Raw genomic sequence first — 22,618 nt, 5'->3', positions numbered from 1 at the left:
CAAGTTCGTTCAAATTATCCCTCTAGGTTCAAATATGGCCCCACCCCGGGGGTCACATGGTTCATATAGACTTATATAGGGAAAAACTTAGAATCTTCATGTCTATAACCTACATCATTCATTGTTTTAAGTGGCAAGATCAACCTTGACACGAGTTGACCTTGATCTTGACCTAGTGACCTACTTTCACATTTCTGTAGCTAAAGCCTTCAAATTTGGACCACATGCATAGGTTTGTGTACTGAAACAAACTTTGACCTTGTTTTTGACCTAGTGACCTACTTTCACATTTCTGAAGGTACAGGCTTCAAATTTGGACCATATGCATAGTTTTGTGTTCCGAAATAAAATTTGACCTTGATTTTGACCTACTGACCTACTTTCACATTTCTCAAGCTACAGCCTTCAAATTTGGACCACATGCCTAGCTTTGTGTACCGAAATGAACTTTGATCTTGAGATTGACCTAGTGACCTACTTTGACATTTCTGAAGCTACAGGCTTCAAATTTGGACTGCTTGCATATTTCTGTGTTCTGAATTGAAATTTGACATTGATTTTTTTTACCTAGTATCCACTTTCACATTTCTCAAGCTACAGCCTCCAAATTTGAAGCACATGCATAGTTCTGTGTACCGAAATGAACTTTGACCTTGAAATTGATCTAGTGACCTACTTCCACATTTCTCAAGCCACAGCTTTCAAATTTGGACGACATGCAGTGTTTTATACTGAAATGAAATTTAACCTTGATTTTGACCTTGAGCTAGTCTTGAAATTTGGAACATTAAAAAATGGCTCAGTGGTCGGTGCCATGATCACCCTGTGATCTCTTGTTAGGTTAATAGGTTAAAGGTCAAGGTCAGATTGGACCAGAACAGTGAAACTTTTGTTTACAGTGAGCTTATAATTTCTGTTCCTTGTGCAATTACTGAATGCATCAAGGGGGGCATTTCGTGTTCAACGAGCTCTTGTTCAATTGAGGTTCATGAAATTTGGTTAGAATGATTGCTTTAATCAAATCTAGGTCAAGTCCGAATGTAGGTCATCTTGGCTCAAAAACTAGGTCACTAGGTCAAATTGAAGAAAATACTTGTATATACTTGAGAGACCACATTTTTGGTCCAATCTTAATGAAAATTGGTCAGATTATTTGTTTCCATGAAATCACTAGGTCAAACATGTTTACACTGTTATTGTGTGTTTCTCAGGTGAGCGACCTAGGGCCATCTTGGCCCTCTTGTTTAAGATACAGCCTTGTAATTTGAATGACATATACAGTTTGCACATCGATTTTAACACTGACATTCAGTGACCATGAATGTGTCCTACTGACCTACTTTCTTAATATTTTAGCATCAGTTTGACATTTGAAACATGTAGCTCATATTACTCAGGTCAGCGATCCAGGGTCATCATGACCCTCTTGTTGATTAATAATGGAATTTGAAGTTTTTCCATAAATATCATTAATATAAATAAAAAGGTTTTAAATAAACAGAAATGCTGAATTGCAATAGCCAAACTATCCTTACTGAAAAAAGGTCTAATAACATTCAAAATGTACTCTTAAAAATGTTTACCATTATGTTCTGGGTATAGTAAATACACATGGGAATAGAACAATAATTAAGTATTTTCATTTATTAAAGTTATGCCGTCTTGCTTAACTTCAGTGTATACCCTTTTTTAGCTCACTTGAGCTAAAGATTCAGGGTGAGCTTTTGTGACCGCTTTGATGATCTATAGGTCAAGTTCAAATCTGGGACAGGTGGGGTCAGAAACTAGGTCACTAGGTCAAATCAGAGGAAAAGCTTGTTAACACTCTAGAGGCCACATTTATGACTGTATCTTAATGAAACTTGGTCAGAATGGTAATCTTGATGATCCTTAGGTCAAGTTCGAATCTGGGTCATGTAGGGACAAAATCTTAAGTCACCGTGTCAAATCAAAGGAAAAGGTATTTAACACTTTAGAGGCCACATTTATGATCATATCTTAATGAAACTTGGTCAGAATGTTAATCTTGATGATCTTTTGGTCAGTAAGTCAGGTGAGCGATACAGGGCCTTCATGGCCCTCTTGTTTAATTTTTCCTTACCAATTTAGAAATAAAATCACATTAAGTCTTTAAAATACAAATATAAGCATTTGAAAGTAATTACCAATTACAGATTTCCAGACATTTTCAAACTACATAACATCTTTATGAATTATATAATATCTAGTTATGATTTATAAACAATGTTAGTATGTTGCCCTATTACTTTGATTGACATGCAATATGTTTTGTGAAAAATGTCCCTAGGCGGGGGATGTTTGGTAACTCTGTTACAAATTCTTGTTTTTACCTTGATATGTTTAGGTCTGTAAAGAAGCTATGAGTACTATGGTTCAAGGAGCAGAAGCAGCTTTCACTGAGCCAGAGTTACAGTCGATGGACAGGACATGTTCACTAGAACCAGGTACTTACTATATATATATCTCTACCAAACTTTGTTTGAGGGGTTTCATTGGAATCACTTGGTCACATCCCTGATTTGTCCCATGCAGTCTGTCTTGAATTGTTTTCCTTGAATATCTTTTGAAAGTATACAGATATCACATTGAAAGTTACAAAAATGTAGAGGGCAAATTTATATACTAGGAATATTAAGGTTTTTTTTGGCAAGACAAATGTCCAAAACGTTATTTCCTCGATTATTTCTGAAACAAATCATTGGGTTGAAACTTTACACAAACCTTTGGAATTATATTGCCAGTTTTACACACAGAATTCTATACCTGCCTTTATTTTGGCAAAATTATTGCCCTTTTGCACTTGGGCAATGTGGCATTATTATTGCTTCCTCAAATAGCTCTGAAACCAATGGAAGTATTACATTGGAACTTTGGCTTATACTGCAGGTTAACAGGACAAGTTTCATAACTGTGACTGCTACTTAAATCCCCATAAACAAATTTCAAAAGGGGATAAAACTGGAGTCATCATGTCCGTGCATGTGTTCATGCACCTGTGATTAACTATGAAAGATGCATGGATTGATTTTATTTTTGGTACACAGGTAATATATGATTATAAAATATAGGTGAATTTCAGTTTCAGTTACAATCCACCAATATTGGATGGAATTATACAATCCTTTTGGCTTAAAATTTGGTATCTTTTCAATAAATCTTGAACAGATGAATGACTTTGAATCATTATAATCTAAAAATCAATCTGTTTTAAAAATAATTCAAAAACTACACCTTGGGTTTGTAATACACAAAACGTTTGTGTTTGCTACATGTCTGCTGTCATGTAAGGAAATCTTTATCTACTTTATACAGTCATTTTTACAGTATTCAAACGCTTCTGTTATTTCACCATTTGAAAAATATTTTATGCTTGACCAGCTTTTAATTAATGTTTGACATTTCTGCAATTGAAGAATTATGTCTCCCCCAGGAGACATATTGTTTTTGCCCTGTCCGTCCGTCCGTCACACTTCATTTCCGAGCAATAACTGGAGAACCATTTGACCTAGAACCTTCAAACTTTATAGGGTTGTAGGGCTGCTGGAGTAGAAGACCCCTATTGTTTTTGGGGTCACTCTGTCAAAGGTCAAGGTCACAGGGGCCTGAACATTGAAAACCATTTCCGATCAATAACTAGAGAACCACTTGACCCAGAATGTCGAAACTTCATAGGATGATTGGTCATGAAGAGTAGATGACCCCTATTGATTTTGGGGTCACTCCGTCAAAGGTCAAGGTCACAGGGGCCTGAACATTGAAAACCATTTCCGATCAATAACTGGAGAACCACTTGACCCAGAATGTTGAAACTTCATAGGATGATTGGTCATGAAGAGTAGATGACCCCTATTGATTTTGGGGTCACTGCGTCAAAGGTCAAGGTCACAGGGGCCTGAATATTGAAAACCATTTCCGATCAATAACTGGAGAACCACTTGACCCAGAATGTTGAAACTTCATAGGATGATTGGTCATGAAGAGTAGATGATCACTATTGATTTTGGGGTCACTCCGTCAAAGGTCAAGGTCACAGGGGCCTGAACATTGAAAACCATTTCCGATCAATAACTGGAGAACCACTTGACCCAGAATGTTGAAACTTCATAGGATGATTGGTCATGAAGAGTAGATGACCCCTAATGATTTTGGGGTCACTCCGTCAAAGGTCAAGGTCACAGGGGCCTGAACATTGAAAACCATTTCCGATCAATAACTGGAGAACCACTTGACCCAGAATGTTGAAACTTCATAGGATGATTGATCATGAAGAGTAGATGACCCCTATTGATTTTGGGGTCACTCCATCAAAGGTCAAGGTCACAGGGGCCTGAACATGGAAAACCATTTCCGATCAATAACTGGAGAACTACTTGACCCAGAATGTTGAAACTTCATAGGATGATTGATCATGAAGAGTAGATGACCCCTATTGATTTTTGGGTCACTCCATCAAAGGTCAAGGTCACAGGGGCCTGAACATGGAAAACCATTTCCGATCAATAACTGGAGAACCACTTCACCCAGAATGTTGAAACTTCATAGGATGATTGTACATGCAAAGTAGATGACCCCTATCGATTTTGGGGTCACTCCATTAAAGGTCAAGGTCACAGGGGCCTGAACATTGAAAACCATTTCCGGTCAGTAACTTGAGAACCACTTGACCCAGAATGATGAAACTTCACAGGATGATTGGTCATGCAGAGTAGATGACCCCTTAACGATTTTGGGGTCACTCTATTAAAGGTCAAGGCCACAGGGGCCTGAACATGGAAAACCATTTCCAATCAATAACTTGAGAACCTCTCAACCCAGAATGTTGAAACTTCATTAGGATGATTGTTCATACAGAGTAAATGACCCCTATTGTTTTTGGGGTCACTCCGTTAAAGGTCAAGGTCACAGGGGCCTGAACATTGATAACCAGTTCCGATCAATAACTTGAGAACCACTTGACCCAGAATGTTGAAACTTCATAGGATGATTGAACATGCAGAGTAGATGACCCCTATTGATTTTGGAGTCAGTCAATTAAAGGTCAAGGTCACAGTGGCCTGTTCATGTAAAATCATTTTTTGGAAATAACTTGAGAACCACTTGACCTACAATGTTGAAACTTAATAGGATGATTGGACATTCAGAGTAGATGACCCCTATTTATTTTGAGGTCACTTGATCAAAGGTCAAGGTCACAGGAGCCTGAACAGTGACTTGAGAACCACTAGGCCCAGAGTGTTGAAATTTAGCGGGATGACTGGACATGCCAAGTAGATGATCCCTATTGCAGCCAACCATCAGTGTCTCTTTGACTTTCGCTCCTGACCCCTATTGACTTCTTGCCTATAGGACTTTGCATTTGGGGAGACATGCGCTTTTTTACAAAAGCATTTTCTAGTTGTCTTTTAAACAACCATTAAGTTTTTATATTTCAAAGCAAGACAATAATTTATTTTCTGCTTGAATTGTGATAATTATGAACAATTTTAGTAATCCCCCTTGTTGTTAGTGATTCAAAACAAATTTATCTGTGCTATTTGATTCATAATAACCATATTATGTGGCATCATTCTAACAAAATATGTGAATTTTACAAACCATGAACCAGGCCATTTAGAAAAAAATAGCAAAAAATCAAAGCCTTATATAGTTCTTGAGTGTTTGACATATGATCCTCAAAATAGGCAGTGAATGATCTCTTTAATTTTGTGGTCAGTGTGTCTGAGGTCAAGGTCATGGCAACTGTTAGTTAGTTTTTCGATGTTAATTCAAAATGAAAGTGAAAGTATTGTTTCAGCTGACAGACTGCCAGAAGATAAAGCCTCCCTAGAAATTTGGGTGCAAAAACTGTTGTGTGTATCAATGATAGATTCAATGAGACAATACAATGACTTGTTTGAATATTCAGAGTAACTTTTACTATGGACATGACATTATACTGTTTATGTGACATTACAATACTTTTATATACCCAAAGTTTTGTTGGTGTATGTTTTTGTCTACCTTGAAGGCTTTTCAAAAACTTTGCACAAGTGTTAGTAATAATCATGCAGTCACAGAGTGCACAATGCAATTATCAGGCAATCTAGAAATCTGCCAAAATAATGAAAATTACAATGAGGTTTGGTTAGTAAAGACTTATCCTGGAATAAGTTTCCAGCAGGAAGAATATTTAAAATTGTGTGTACATGCCATATTTTCAGACGGTCAATAAGGGAGATTTGCCTCAACAGGGCTTTTTTTTAGGGAGATTTGGGTAAAAATAAGGGAGACTTTTATTCACTCATTTTTAGGTGCTAAATAGCCGTTTTCATGAAAAAATCATCAAGTTTTCTATATTGAACTGATGAGTGGAGCCAACAGTTGTGTACAGAATGCATGATTATTACTTACAGCACATTAATTAATCCAAGGAAATTCAGAATTCCATGAAAGATTGAACCAGGAACTTTGTTTTTGCTTTATGTGTTGCTGCTTCTGCATCTGGAGAGAGTGATCTTTTTGACATGTTTAAGCATACAATACTCAAAAGATTGTGGATATATCATGTCAAAACAGTCTTTTAAGGGCAGTCATTTCTTTTCAGAAATGAAGTTGTTAAAACAAAAATGAAAGTCGTGCTATTGCTGGATTGTCCATATTTAGATTAAAACTACATGTATTTAAACTGGGAATTCTTCTCCCGTTAATTATTGCAACATAATATCACAAAGGAATGGCAATCAATTCTTTGGGCAGAATGAATTGCAATTTATTTCATAAAATTCACTTATACAAGTTCATGTCTGTCCGAAATTCTGTGTAGTCTGACATTAACTCGCGAATTTTTGGTTAAATTGTGGTTGATTTTTTGCATGTTGTGCAAGTATTTAAATTGAGAAGGATGAACTCGGTGTTAGCACTAACCTGTCTCATCTTCTGATGGCTCGATGAATATTGAGGTCAGCGGAAACGAAAGTACACTTTGGCAGGTGGCGGTAAAATGACGTATTAAGACTGGTTTACATATTGTTTTGAAAACTACGGATCAGCAAGTTTGATGTTATTGAATCAGTCTAAAATCTCGAATGCACATGTTTACAATTGCCTACGGGTAAGATTAAATGGTTAATTGTTTGCAGATGGTGACAGTAGGTGGAAAGATAATTAATGCCTCAGGCGTGTATCTCTAGATAAACAAGCTAGGTATAATAGACAACTATCAAAATTATGTTTGAAGAGTATTTCCGGGCTACTTGATATTGAATTTCAAGTATTTTCTAAAGGTCTACATAGGGTCCGAGATAGAGTTTTACGACAGAAGACTTTTTTCTGAATTTATTTTTTACGAGAGGTTTTCATGTCTGGGCGGGAGACAGGGAGATATACTGAAAATACGGGAGAAAAAGTCTCCCGGGCGGGAGATATGGCATGTATGTAATATAAGAAACACAAATCAGTGTTTAAAAGTAGGGGTCATCTCTGCCATTTCTTTGCTATGATGAAATCTAGATCATGTTCTAATATTGATAATCTTTGGTCAAAAACTAGGTCAAATCAAAGAAAAACCTTGTGTTTGCAATACTTGGTGCCTGCCAGTCACCGGATAGGAATATATACCGGACAAACATAATTACGGCTTTATTTCGATTATATCGGAGTTACCGGCTAATCAGAAACAATTGGCATTTTGTTTTGACTGTCATATATCAGCACTGACCTGACAAGTACGTATTTACAAAGAATATTATACCATATATCACATGTGTTTACAAAACTGCTGTCTTCTGACCTTGGGGCATTGGAATGGCAGGGCGCATGCACACTATTCATTACTTTTAGGGGCACTACCGTAAAAACTTGAATATATCACGCTAGCATGTATATGACGCACCCCCGATCTTGTATCAAAATCTTGGGAAAAATGCTTACATTGGAATATATCACGCACCGAAAAATCAGTCGAAAACGTTTACATAGTCGAAATCGGCCATTAGCAGCATGTGTAAAAACGATTTCTCGTGAAAATCACAATTGCTGCATAATCGGTTACAGACAACAGTGACAGTAACTAACAGACAAATTCTTTCTAAAGTATTTGAGAACATTCTCAAGCTGTCCACACCTTAGCACTTTAACAGACGTGCGAACAAACATCTCATAATTATGGGCACATCAAACGAGAAAATCGCGGCTAATTAGCGTGTTTGTTTAACAATATACGAGCTGCTATATTGATTAGTAATAATTTGCTGGAAATAAAGAAATAACAAACGATCTGTTTTAATGATCAAACACCAACAACCCGGAACCGCGAAATTTTGTTTTTTGCCTAATTATTAAACTGACACATTATCCGGTGCTCTGGATATGTATGATACTTATTAATTAAATTTACAAATAAAAAAAAATTAAACTCACAAATAAAATCAACTTTACCGTATATCATCAGGTTCTGTTCCGTACGTGTTTTTAGACCCGCCCAATAACAGACATCCCAACTTTTTCTGAATGTCAATTGGGAGTTTTGCTTTCCGAAGTGGGAGATTGAGGTGTTCAAGTGGGAGATTTTATACCGCGGTAATTATGTTCATGATAACGAAGCTTTTAACAAATCTAATGATAATATAAACTTATTTGCCCTTATAAAATCACTAGTCTTAAAAAAATTCACTTGTCTATATTTTATTATTCATGCATTTTTAATGTTTTGGAACAATAATACATGAAGCCTTCTGTGCAAAATTAAATAGTTATGGCACTTTAAGCACTATGTCTAAATTCAAAACACCACTGAGAATTAAACCTGCACTTTTATTTCTTTTGTTGGAAAGAAGACTCCCCAGGTGAATTTTACATGACAAACAGTACAGCTGTTAGAACTGTAAAAACAAAATGTATATAGCTAAAAGAATAAAAGTTCAAGCAATAGAAAATTTACTGTTTGATTCTCATCCCTGTCAACCAGTATTTAACCCTTTACCACATCGATACGTTTATCACCGTATCTATCGATTACCAAACAGAAACGTATTGACCCGAGTCTATCGGTTCCCCGATAGAAACGTATTATACCGATTAACGGCCATTTGAACAGAATCGTTTTACCCCGTGTCTCATAATCAATCGCTTTATTTTCATTCTTTTCCTAAAGAAACAAATTCCGGATGTTTACTAACTCAAAATATGGGATTTCGTCATCATTATTTACGTACAAGATCATGTGGTTACTATTTAAATTTATCGAGTACTTTGCAAAGAAAGACACCGGGTTTTTTTTCCTACATGTGCACGACGCTACATCATGGAAAATTACTGAGAAAACTGCTTGCAACTGGCCGGTTCGCGGGCTTTCCTCGTTCTAAAAATAACAACCATTTAACATCAAAGTATTTTTAAATGTGTTAGGTCATGAAGGTCACACGTGATACATGCAGATTTCCCCTAAACAACAATTTGTGTATGCGATGGCTTGGAATTTATGGCCTTACATAACGGGAAGTGTTAATCAAAACAGAAGGACCGCGGCTTTCAAATATTTTATGACACCCCAAGAGTTAATTGCAGCGGAAGTCACCCGTGATGTACCGACGTTTGATCATCAAAATATTACGTAATATTATCTTAAAAATATTTTAATTTTTAGCACAAGAATATTGTAGTCGGTTACCAGTCTCGATCTCAGCGATCTTTTTGCACTTTCAGAAATTTTACGATCCGTTATTTTTGTAGTGTTATTCAGTTTGATGGTTGTTTTTTTATATAAATACTTACCGATTCCGCTTCGGAAGATAAGTCTATTAACTATAAATCAAACTTTCAAACATCAAAATGAAATTGTATATGAATTTCAATGTGAAAGTAATCCAAAACAGAATTTTATGCCTAAAAAAGTATATTCCCGTACTTTAACACTTTATATCTTCGAAACTCAAAGAGAAACTACAATAAATTTTGTATCATCGGAAAGAGAATTTAAATTGCTATAAACTTTATATTGACAAAAATAATGTCAAACTTACAGAAAATATTAAAATAATGACATTTTTAACATAAGTGTGTGTAATCACAAAATAATGCCAACACCTCTGTTCAGATAAGACAGTCACCTTTATCAGCCATATACCGATTATTGATTATTGATTATCACTTATCAGTGTTATGTAAAAGAGGTTACTTTGGCTTCTGTTCTGTGTGGTAAAGGGTTAAAACCCCTGGCTCAAATACTTTTATTGATCAAAATTCTGTTATCCAAAATTGAATGTCCGGGTATTGTTACACTTTCGTAGATTTGCCTAAATCTCCAGTTAAAAGGATGTGTTTGACAAATTGTTATGATGCAAAGACAGTTTAACAGCATTTGATAGTAAGTGATATTAAAATTTACCATTACATTTCCTCTTATCAAAATGATTTTAAGAGAAATGTTTTTTAAAACCTAGCAGGTTGACTCGGCGACCATCTACTTTCGATTTCAAAAAGTTACAGAAAAAGGTAAAGCCAGTATAATATCTAATCTAAATTTGATTGAATTTAATTAGATATCTAATGTCTGGATTTTAATTTCAATTGTGACACATTAATCAACACCTGGCTTTGTTAAATCGTGTAATAAACAGTAATCAGCACAGGTAGAATAAGGTGAGAAAATATCTGAAAGCTGTTGTTTACAGACTCGTTAGTAGTGATACAGTATCAGATAGGCGCAAAGAAGTGGATTATTTCATAATTTTTGTGTTTTTTTTGTTGTTTATGTTGTTTTGTTGTTTTTTTTAATCGGGAGATTGAGACTTCTGATCGGGGTGATCGGGTTTTACAACCAGAATCGGGAGAAACCCGATCGGATCGGGAGAGTTGGGATGTCTGCAATAAAACACTCTTCAAGAGGAGGTTAAAAAAGCACAGCCCAAAATGTAAACACATGACAGTTGACAAAATTGTCCGATTTTCGCCGATATTTTCGGGTATTCAAGCTGGAGAAAAATGTTTGATGCTCTACCTTGGTATATATGACGCATCCCTTTTAGAAAATGAAAAAAATCGTAAAAAAACTGCATCATATATTCAAGTTTTTACGGTAAGTGGGTCTTAAACAGTTATAGCACAGAACTGCCTGCAGACAACAGTTTAATTTTTTATTCATTCCTCACAGTTAGTTAATGTATTAGTAAAAATACTGTTTTTACAAAAAGAATCAATGTCTGCATTTGCTTGGGCCACGTGTTGAATACTGAAAGAGAGGCGGCTATTGGCCAGAAAACACAATCGATTTATATACATTTATCCCCACTTCGAGCCTCAATTGTATTAAAACATATTTATAGATAGTTTGGTTTTCTGAAAACAGCACAAACTGAAATAAATTTGATTTTGTTGGCTCAGTGTGATTGTGAGCGGAATAAACTCCGAGATATTTTCTGCAGAAAGAATTTTGTTTAAATGGTAACACGGGTAAAACACTGCTGTTACGTAGTTCATCCCTGTTTATAGTTTAACCCTTTGAATATAGAGGAAAACATGTTTTAGAAGGCACAGATGACAGAAGGACATAATCAACATTTTTTCATGAAAAATGTCATCGTGAAATAGTATTATCAGTCGTCTAAATATGTGTCCGGTGACTATTCCACCATGTTGCTTAATGAGGTGCGTTTTGGTTACCTTTTTTGAGCCTCAAAATATCCAGTGTTTCACGTCTGATTGATTAAGTTTATTAATTTTCAAATGACAAATGAGCTGAAGATTAAACGGTGCAAATTTCATGTTTTAGTGATACTTTTTCATAAAATGGCAAAGGAAAAACCCAGATTTATGTCCGGTGACTGGTCAGCTCCCAGTAGGGACTGCATTTTACACCGGGTCTTCATGAAATTTGATCAGAATGTTTGTTTTAGATGAAATCTAGGTAAAGTTCAAATATGGGTCATCTGGGGTCAAAACCTAGGTCACCTGGTCAAATCAAAGAAAACCCTTTGTTATGCAATCGGGGTGGATATTCATAGAATTTAGTCAGAATGGCTGCCTTGATGAAATCTAGGTCAAAATTGAATATGGCTAATCTGGGGTCAAAAACTAGATCTTCATAAAACTTTGTCAGAATGTGTTTTATCATAAATTCCTTGATGTTTTCGAATCTGGGTCACATGGGGCCAGAAACTAGGTCACTAGGTTTTTCACCCGAGAGACCACATTTTTGGTCCAGTCTTAATGACATTGGTCAGACCATTTGTTTCCATGAAATCACTAGGTCAAACATGTTTGGTTTCTCAGGTGAGCGACCTAGGGCCATCTTGGCCCTAGTGTTGTTGTAATAATAGATTATTTTGCATGTGAAATGAAAATGAAAAGAAATGTATATGTTGCCTTGCTTGTTTCTGAGATATATCATGTTGATTACCTCCCTTTATTGAGAAAATATCTACAATTTCACTATTTGTCATAATTTACATGTTTCTCAATTATCAGATAAATTGAAAAGTATATATTCAGTCAATTCACAAAACATCTACACAAAGACATAATTATAGACTTTCTATCATTTGCAAACATAGATTGTATATCTGACTAGCCAAAAAATTTCTAATTCCTATCACAGTAAAACTCATCAAGAAAAAGTCATCTACTTTTTAGGCCATAATAAATTAATACCCAGATTATCATCCAAATTTTGGTTAAAAAGGGGGCGGAGGGGGGAGAATTTGAGCTATTGTGACCGCTTGATGTGCGTCGTCCGTCATGCGCCGTGCCTCAACAATTTGTAAAAAAATCTTCTTCTTGAAAACCACTAGGCAGAATTACACCAAACTTCACAGGAATGATCCTTGGGTGGCCCCCTTTCAAAATTGTTCAAAGAATTGAATTCCATGGAGAACTCTGGTTGCCATGGCAACCGAAAGGAAAAACTTTAAAAATCTTCTTTCAAAAACCAGAAGCCTTAGAGCTTAGATATGTGGTGTGAAGCATTGCCTAGTGGACCTCTACAAAATTTGTTCAAATCATGACCCCGTGGTCAAAATTGACCCTGCCCCAGGTGTCACTTGATTTTACATAGGAAAATCTTTAAAAATCTTCTTCTCAAAAACCAGAAGCCCTAGAGCTTAGATATTTGGTGTGAAGCATCAATCCTAGTGGACCTCTACCAAATTTGTTCAAATCATGACCCCGGGGTCAAAATTGACCCGGCCCCAGGGGTTGCTTTGTTGTACATAGGAAAGTCTTAAAACATCTTCTTCTCAAAAAGCATAAGCCCTGGAGCTTAGATATTTGACATGTAGCATTGCCTAGTGGACCTCTACTAAAGTTGTTCAAATCATGACCCCGGGGTCAAAATTAACCCCGCCCCAGGGGTCACTTGATTTTACATATGAAAATCTTCAAAAAAAAATTTCTAAAAATAAACCAGAAGGCCTAGAGATTAGATATTTCACATGTAGCATTGCCTAGTGGACCTCTACAAAATTTGTTTAAATAATGACCCTCGGGGGTCAAAATTGGCCCCGCCGACGGGGTCACTTATTTTGGCCCCGCCGGTCACTTGATTTTACATAGGAAAATCTTAAAAAATCTTCTTCTCAAAAACCAGAAGCCCTAGAGCTTAGATATTTGACATGTAGCATAGCCTAGTGTACCTCTACTAAAGTTGTGCAATTCATGACCCTGGGGGCAAAATTGACCCCGCCCTAGGGGTCACTTGATTTTACATATGAAAATCTTCAAAAAATTTCTAAAAATAAACCAGAAGGCCTAGAGCTTAGATATTTCACATGTAGCATAGCCTAGTGGACCTCTACAACATTTGTTCAAATCATGACCCCCGGGGTCAAAATTGACCCCGCCCCAGGGGTCACTTGATTTTACATATGAAAATCTTCAAAAAATTTCTAAAAATAAACCAGAAGGCCTAGAGCTTAGATATTTCACATGTAGCATTGCCTAGTAGACTTCTACAAAATTTGTTCAAATCATGACCCCCAGGGTCAAATTGGCTCCGCTCCATGGGGTTACTTGATTGTACATGGAAAAATCTTCAAAATTTTCTAAAAAAAGAACCCAGAAGGCCTAGAGCTTAGATATTTGACATGTAGCATTGCCTAGTGGACCTCTACAAAATTTGTTCAAATCATGACCCCCCAGGGTCAGATTGACCCAGCCCCAGGGTTACTTGATTGTGCATAGGGAAATCTTCATAAATTTGCTGAAAAATAAACCAGAAGGCCTAGATCATAAAGCTTTAGCTAAGAAATTTTTTCAAGCAGCAACTCTACTCAGGTGAGCGATATAGGGGCCTGGGCCATCATGGCCCTATTTTTATTTTTAGCTCACCTGTCACGAAATGACAAGGTGAGCTATTGTGACCGCTTGATGTCCCTTGTCCGTCGTGCGTCGTCAGTCGAGCGTCGTCCATCAACAATTTCTAAAAAAATCTTCTTGAAAACCACTAGGCAGAATTACACCAAACTTCACAGGAATGATCCTTGGGTGGCCTGCTCCTTTCTAAATTATTCAAACAATTGAATTCCATGCAGAAGCCCTAGAGCTTAGATATTGGGTGTGAAGCATTACCTAATGGACCTCAACCAAGTTTGTTCAAATCATAACCCCGGGGTGAAAATTGACCCCACCCCAGGGGTCACTTGATTTTACATAGGAAAATCTTAAAAAATCTTCTTCTCAAAAACCAGAAGCCCTAGAGCTTAGATATTTGATATGTAGCATTGACTAGTGGACCTCTACGAAATTTGTTCAAATCATGACCCCAGGATCAAAATTGACCCCGCCCCAGGGGTCACTTGATTTTACATAGATTTCTATAGGAAAAATCTTCATTTTTTTTTAAAAAATAAACCAGAAGGCCTAGAGTTTAGATATTTGACATGTAGCATTGCCTAGTGAACCTCTACAAAATTTATTCAAATCATGACCCCCTGGGTCAAAATTGACCCTGCCCCAGGGGTCACTTGATTTTACATAGGAAAATCTTCAAAAATTTTCTAAAAATAAACCAGAAGGCTTAGAGCTTAGTTATTTATCACGTAGCATTGCCTAGTGGACCTCTACAAAATTTGTTCAAATCATGACCCCCAGGGTCAAAATTGATCCTGCCCAAGGGGTCACTTTATTTTACATCTGAAAATCTTCAAAAAAATTCTAAAAATAAACCAGAAGGCCTAGATCTTAGATATTTGACATGTGGCATTGCCTAGTAGACTTCTACAAAATTTGTTCAAATCATGACCCCCTGTTTCAAATTGACCCAGCGCCATGGAGTTACTTGATTGTACATAGAAAAATCTTCAAAATTTTCTAAAAATAAACCAGAAGGCCTAGAGCTTAGATATTTGACATGTAGCATTGCCTAGTGGACCTCTACAAAATTTATTCAAATCTTGACCCCCCAGGGTCAAATTGACCCAGCTCCAGGGGTTACTTGATTGTACATAGGGAAATCTTCATGAATTTGCTAAAAATAAACAAGAAGGCCTAGATCTTAGGAATTTGATATGTAACATTGCCTAGTAGAACACAAAATTTGTTCAAATCATGACCCCTGGGGTAAAATTGACCCCGCCCCAGGGGTTACTTGATTGTACATGGCAAAATCTTCCAAAAAATTTCTAAAAATCATCAGTTTGACATTTGAAACATGTAGCTCATATTACTCAGGTGAGCGATCCAGGGTCATCATGATTCTCTTGTTTATTTTTAAAACAACTGTACACAGGGGTTCCATTTGAAACAGACTTGGGATTTTGACTCTTGAAATTAGCAAAAGTGTACATAGTATTACAGACTCCTAGGATTTCATCTGAAGGGTCCTTTTCATCAACATGAGATTTATTTTAGTTTAAACTCACAAAATGAAGCCTTATATTTTCGAAATGACAGCTATTTATACATAAATCAAACCCCTGAGTACAAGTCAAGACAAATGGCAAAAACAGAATAAAGTAAAAACAAACTTGTAGACTTTCATCTTTACTCTCGTATTACATTTATCAACAATTCAACATTCTATTTAGGAGCTGGATTGACCTGCATCTTTGATGAACCCACTTAGTTTTCTCGAAAATAAAACTAGTAAAATTATTTTAAAATCTGGATATCCAAAATTTTCTGTCCGGATACTGTTACGCTTTTGTAAACATTGCCCATATCTCCAATTGAAAGGATGCGTTTGACAAATTATGATGATACAAAGACAGTTTAACAGCATTTAACAGTAAATGATATAAATATTTACCTTGACATCTTCTCTTACTAAAATTTTAAAGAGAAATGTTTATCAAAATCGGCACCACGGTAATCTACTTTCAATTTCAAAAACTTACAGAAAAAGGTATTTTCTGATCTAAATTTGATTGTAATTGATTTTTATTGGTAAAAATTAAATACCTGTTTCAGTTGTGACACATTAATCAACACCTGGCTTTGTTATATCATGCAATAAACAACAGTCAGCAGGGGTAAATAGGTGTGAAAATATCCGAAAACTGTTGTTTACAGATTCGTTATTAGCGAGGATTAATTAATATAGAGGAATGAATCTTTTTTTTTCGTTGTTTGAATTTTTTAAATCGGGAGATTTGGACTTCTTATCAGGGTGATCGAGTTTTACATCCAGAATCGGGAGAAACCCGACGGGATCTGGAGAGATGGGACGACTGAATATATTGTTATATTTGTTTTGTTTTTTCCTTTTTAATTAAATATTTTGAATACAGTCTAACCTGTCTTAAGCAGCCAGCCAAGGGAAGCAGACAATTTGGCCGCTTAAGCCAGGTGACTGCTGATCGGAGGTGCAGCCAGTATATGTATTTTTCAGACTTCTGACCAGTCTATAGCCTTTAGGCCCATTTCTTTTTTAGGTTTTCCATTATTATTTTACCAGGATACAATGACGTGCATTTGCCTTCGCAATACGAATGGTCTTCTTAGCAATCTGACACTCCGGCATGGTTTTTTTTTTACTACAAAAATTGTTACAGACAATTTTCCAACTTCAAAACAAGTTTGTTTACCATTTTCGCCATTTTGGTAAGGGAAGCTACTCTCGGCGCTTATTATCTACGCTAAATCTAAGATTGCCGTAACGTTCCATAAAAGATAGAGTGATTTATATTTTTTTTCAAACACAATTAATTTCGTATAAATTTATTGGTATTTTGATGACAGAAGTATAAAAAAATCACAAATATTATGCTACAAATTAGTTATCGAGTATTATCTTTAACCGAGGTCAAACTGTGAACAACAAAATTGACACGAGGTGACACGCTAATTACCGATAATTACTGGCCATTTGATCATAACAAAAGGGGATTACACCTTTGGTTATCAGTTTTAATTGAGAAGCTCATGTCATTTTGTCGTTCTTGTGGTGAAGTCACGCGAAACTTAGGGGGCGTGGGCAGTGTTGCATTTCCCATGACTGCTCATGAACAGACTCAATCAAACCGAGTCTGCAATTTTCACTGTTTGCCTTGTTTTCGGTGCTTCCGAGGGATCTACTTTTCAGATTTTAGCAACCACGTGCTTCTCAAAATCGGGTATCTTCGGGGATTATTGCCTAAAAATAATTGGTTTTGGAAGAAAAATGGCCGCTGAAAGGGGTCAAATACGGCGGTCGGGAGGCAGTTTCAGTGGCTGCTGGCCGCGGACGGCAGGTGGCCGCTGAATAAAGTGATAAAATAGAAGAAAATCCGTCGGGGGCATCATAAAATGGCCGCTGAACGGAGGTGACCGCTGATCGGAGGTGACCGTTAGTACAGGTTAGACTGTAAATAGAAAGCAACTATTTCAATATTTCCGAATGACATGAGCTTCTCAATTCAAACCGATAACAAAAGGTGTGATAGTCTTTTTGTTATGATCAAATAACAAGTAATTTATAATCGTTAATTAGCTTGTCACCTCGTGTCAGTTTTGTTGTTCACAGTTTGATCTCGGTTAAAATAATCTCCATTTTTTAGGTCTCCTAAAAATTTTTTTTATTAATATTTCTTTCATCAAAATACTTCTAAATTTATATGAAATTAATTTTGTTTGGAAGAAAAATAAAGTTTAAACTACTCAATCTTTTACGGGAATGTAACGGCAATCTTAGATTTTAGCGTAGACAGTAAGCGCGGAGAGTAATTTCCCTTTATCAAAATGGCGAAAGTCTGAAACAAAACTTGTTTTGGTTTGAAGTTGGAAAGTCGTCTATACCCGTGTGTCGGGGCTGGCCCCAGGGGTAAAAAAAAAAAAACGCATTATCTATTGTATTTTGCAGTAGCATTAAAACAAATATATGGGACCCTATCGCGGTTCATTTTTGGTTCTTAAAAAAAGGTTGGGGCAGCATAAAAAAGGGTGGGGATGATAATCTAGGATTAATTTATTATGGCCATATGTAGATAATTACAAACATTTTCAATAATCCATTAAAGAGATGTTTAACTCAGTTTTCCATCTGATGTCTTTTTAGCTCATCTGATTTTTTGAAAAAAAATGATGAGTTAATGTTGTCATCACTTGATTGGTGTCTGCGTCGGCGTTGCCTGGTTAAGTTTTATGTTTAGGTCAGCTTTTCTCCTAAACTATCAAAGCTATTGCTTTGAATCTTGCAACACTTGTTCACCATCATAAGCTGACCCTGTATAGCAAGAAACATTACTCCATCCTGCTTTTTGCAAGATTTATGGCCCCTTTTGTACTTAAAATATCAGATTTCTTGGTTAAGTTTTATGTTTAGGTCAACTTTTCTCCTAAACTATCAAAGCTATTGCTTTGAAACTTGCAACACTTGTTCACCATCATAAGCTGACCCTGTAAATCAAGAAACGTAACTCCATCCTGCTTTTTGCAAAAATTATTGCCCCTTTTGGACTTAGAAAATCAGTTTTCTTGGTTAAGTTTTATGTTTAGGTCAGCTTTTCTCCTAAACTATCAAAGCTATTGCTTTAAAACTTGCAACACTTATTCACCATCATAAGCTGACCCTGTACAGCAAGAAACATAACTCCATCCTGCTTTTTGCAAGATTTATGGCCCCTTTTGGACTTAGAAAATATCAGATTCCTTGGTTAAGTTTTATGTTTAGGTCAACTTTTTCTCTTAAACTATCAAAGCTATTGCTTTGAAACTTGCAACACTTGTTCAACATCATAAGCTGACCCTGTACAGCAAGCAACCTAACTCCATCCTGCTTTTTGCAATAATCATTGCCCCTTTTGGACTTAGAAAATCATTTTCTTGGTTGAGTATTATGTTTAAGTCAACTTTTCTCATAAGCTATCAAAGCTATTGCTTTAAAACTTGCAACAGTTTTTCACCATCATAAGCGGACGCTGTACATCAAGAAACATACCTCTATCCTTCTTTTTGCAAGAATGATGACCCTTTTTTAGACTTAGAAAAAATTAGGGGTAGGACAATATTTCTATTATACAAAAAATCAGATGAGCGTCAGCATGCCCGTTGGTAAAATTGGATGTATCATGGTAACGCCTCTGGTGGGCGGGCGGCATCCACAGACTTTGTCCGGAGCATATTTTTTTTCATGCATTGAGGGATTTTGATGTAACTTTACACAAATGTTTGCCATCATGAGACAGGGTGACTTGTGCAAGTGGAAAATTGGTCAGAATGTTCACCTCGATGATATCCAGTTCAAGTTCGAAAGTGGGTCACGTGCCTTCAAAAACTAGGTCAGTAGGTCAAATAATAGAAAAACCTTGTGACCTCTCTAAAGGCCATATTTTTCATGGGATCTATATGAAAATTGGTCTGAATGTTCATCTTGATGATATCTAGGTCAGGTTCGAAAGTGGTTCACGTGCCTTCAAAAACTAGGTCAGTAGGTCAAATAATAGAAAAACCTTATGACCTCTCTAAAGGCCATATTTTTCATGGGATCTGTATGAAAGTTGGTCTGAATGTTCATCTTGATGATATCTAGGTCAAGTTCGAAACAGGGTCATGTGCGGTCAAAAACTAGGTCAGTAGGTCTAAAAATAGAAAAACCTTGTGACCTCTCTAGAGGCCATACTTGTGAATGGATCTCCATAAAAATTGGTCAGAATGTTCATCTTGATGATATCTAGGTCAAGTTTGAAAGAGGGTTACGTGCCCTCAAAAAGTAGGTCAGTAGGTCAAATAATGAAAAAACGTTGTGACCTCTTTAGAGGCCATATTTTTCATGGGATCTGTATGAAAGTCGGTCTGAGTGTTGATCTTGATGATATATAGGTCAGATTTGAAACTGGGTCAACTGCGATCAAAAACTAGGTCAGTAGGTCTTGAAATAGAAAAACCTTGTGACCTCTCTAGAGGCCATACCCTTGAATGGATCTTCATGAAAATTGGTCAGAATGTTCACCTTGATGATATCTAGGTCAAGTTTGAAATGGGTCACGTGCCTTAAAAAACTAGGTCAGTAGGTCAGATAATAAAAAAACCTTGTGACCTCTCTAGAGGCCATACTTTTCATGGGATCTGTATGAAAGTTGGTCTGAATGTTCATCTTGATGATATCTAGGTCAAGTTTGAAATTGGGTCAACTGCGGTCAAAAACTAGGTCAGTAGGTCTAAAATTAGAAAAATCTTTTGACCTCTCTAGAGGCCATATTTTTCAATGGATCTTTATAAAAATTGATCTGAATGTTCACCTTGATGATATCTAGGTCAATTTAGAAACTGGGTCACGTGCAGTCAAAAACTAGGCCAGTAGGTATAAAAATAGAAAAACCTTGTGACCTCTCTATAGGCCATATTTTTCATGAGATCATCATGAAAATTAGTGAGAATGTTCACCTTGATGATATCTAGGTAAAGTTCAAAACAGGGTCATGTACCTTCGAAAACTAGGTCAATAGGTCAAATAATAGAAAAACCTTGTGACCTCTCTAGAGACCATATTTTTCAATGGATCTTCATGAAAATTGGTCAGCATTTTTATCTTGATAATATCTAGGTCAAGTTCAAAACTGGGTCACATGAGCTAAAAAACTAGGTCACTATGTCAAATAATAGAAAAAACGATGTCATACTCAAAACTGGGTCATGTGGGAAGAGGTGAGCGATTCAGGACCATCATGGTCCTCTTGTTTATTACTGCCAGTAGGGAAAAATCAAGACCACTTTTCTGTTGTGCATCGTGCACATTACATCCACCTTTAGGTGTATTTTGACCTATCATTACCTGATAAGGATTTTTGTGTGGACATAGATTTTTCAGCTTGCGGTGAGCTTGACTTAGTCGCCACTTTTGGCAGTTCGGGTGTATGTGCTTCCATGCGTCTGTCCAATTTTGTCCGGACTATAACTTTGACATGCATGGACCAATCTTGTTTATATTTGGCATGAATGTTTACTTCAATGAGAAGGTGTGTCATGCACAAACCCCATTTTCCTGTCTCAAAGATCAAGGTCACAGTTGGAGGTCATAATTTAAATTGAAGTGTTTTTGTATGTGCACATATAATCTTGCATGTAAGGCATTATTTTTTTCTGTACCTTGACAAAAATTTGAATGGGTTAATCAGCTTTTCTACAAAAATAAACCAGTAATTGCACATGTTATTGCACTTCATCATCACCTGCATCATATGACAGAAATGCTTTCATTTCTGTCATATATGATGTCCAGACTAATATCTTCTGAAACTGCTGATTGGACTTCAGCGACACTCTGTATTTAAGTGACAGTTAAGCTTAGATTTCATATTGACAATATGAAATATTATAAACTTGTCATTGTCAAGTTACATAATTATTATCTACTGAAGTAAAACATTTTATAGAAATCTGTCATTTACTTAGAAAAAATATGTAGAAGTATTCTGTTATTTGATAACTGGACATTAACATCCAGTTTATATGCAGATAAATGCAGTTTGTAGATAGAAATGGGTTACAATGTCAAACTGAAGAAGATTCCATATCATAAAAAAAAGTCTGTGAAAAGATCCTTTCGAGGCATTTAACATAACCAAGCAACATAATTGCAGACTTAGGTTTGATTTAGTCTGTTCATGAGAGGAAATGAAATGTGCAGCACCCCCGCATCCCTTAGCACAGACTAGGATGGATTTTCAAGTCAGTTTCATTTTTCTTTTGCAGGAGTTTAGGTAATATAATTTGTTGATTAATTTATAATGCCCTCTGACAAAATTATAATTATGATTTGCCATTCATTGTAATTTGATTATAATAATGTTCTCTTGGTGCGTTGGTTTGTATTGCATTTGCTCTTCTATTTAAATCAAGCATTATGAGGAGCAACATGGTTGAAACAAAGGCAATCTAATATTAGAGCAAGAAAAATTTCTTGTACTTTTTGCAAAAAGTCTGTTGTTTAAGGTATCAAATGTACCTACCCTGACCATCATTTCATGTTGAAATTAATTGTGCATAATAAAACTGCTTGTTCTTCTTTCAGAAGCAGATACTAGAACAGGTGAAAAGGAGTAAGTTTTTTCTTATTATTCTATAGTTTTGATAAAAAAGTGTTACGTTATTTTATAGGATCTACCTCTGAACAATAATTTTGTTGTTTCAAAATGGATTTCGAAAAGGTTGGGTGCAGAAAAGAATAAAATAAGCACTTTTTTAACAAAACAATTATTTATACATGAACCTT

At 36.1% G+C, this 22,618-nt stretch overlaps 1 protein-coding gene across 1 annotated transcript in view; it reads left to right on the top strand.

The window, feature by feature from the left end:
• Positions 1-2,389: 2,389 nt before the first annotated feature.
• Positions 2,390-22,618, top strand: part of LOC128559649 (uncharacterized) — a 42,935-nt gene continuing 22,706 nt past the window's right edge. The window contains exons 1-2 of the mRNA XM_053551959.1: positions 2,390-2,465; positions 22,418-22,445. Of these exons, the coding sequence (XP_053407934.1) occupies positions 2,390-2,465; positions 22,418-22,445 (104 nt within the window). The remainder of the gene's footprint in view (positions 2,466-22,417; positions 22,446-22,618) is intronic.

This window comes from Mercenaria mercenaria, chromosome 9 (assembly GCF_021730395.1).
Source record: "Mercenaria mercenaria strain notata chromosome 9, MADL_Memer_1, whole genome shotgun sequence".
NCBI lineage: Eukaryota > Metazoa > Mollusca > Bivalvia > Venerida > Veneridae > Mercenaria > Mercenaria mercenaria.
This window is presented reverse-complemented; position numbering and strand designations above follow the sequence as displayed.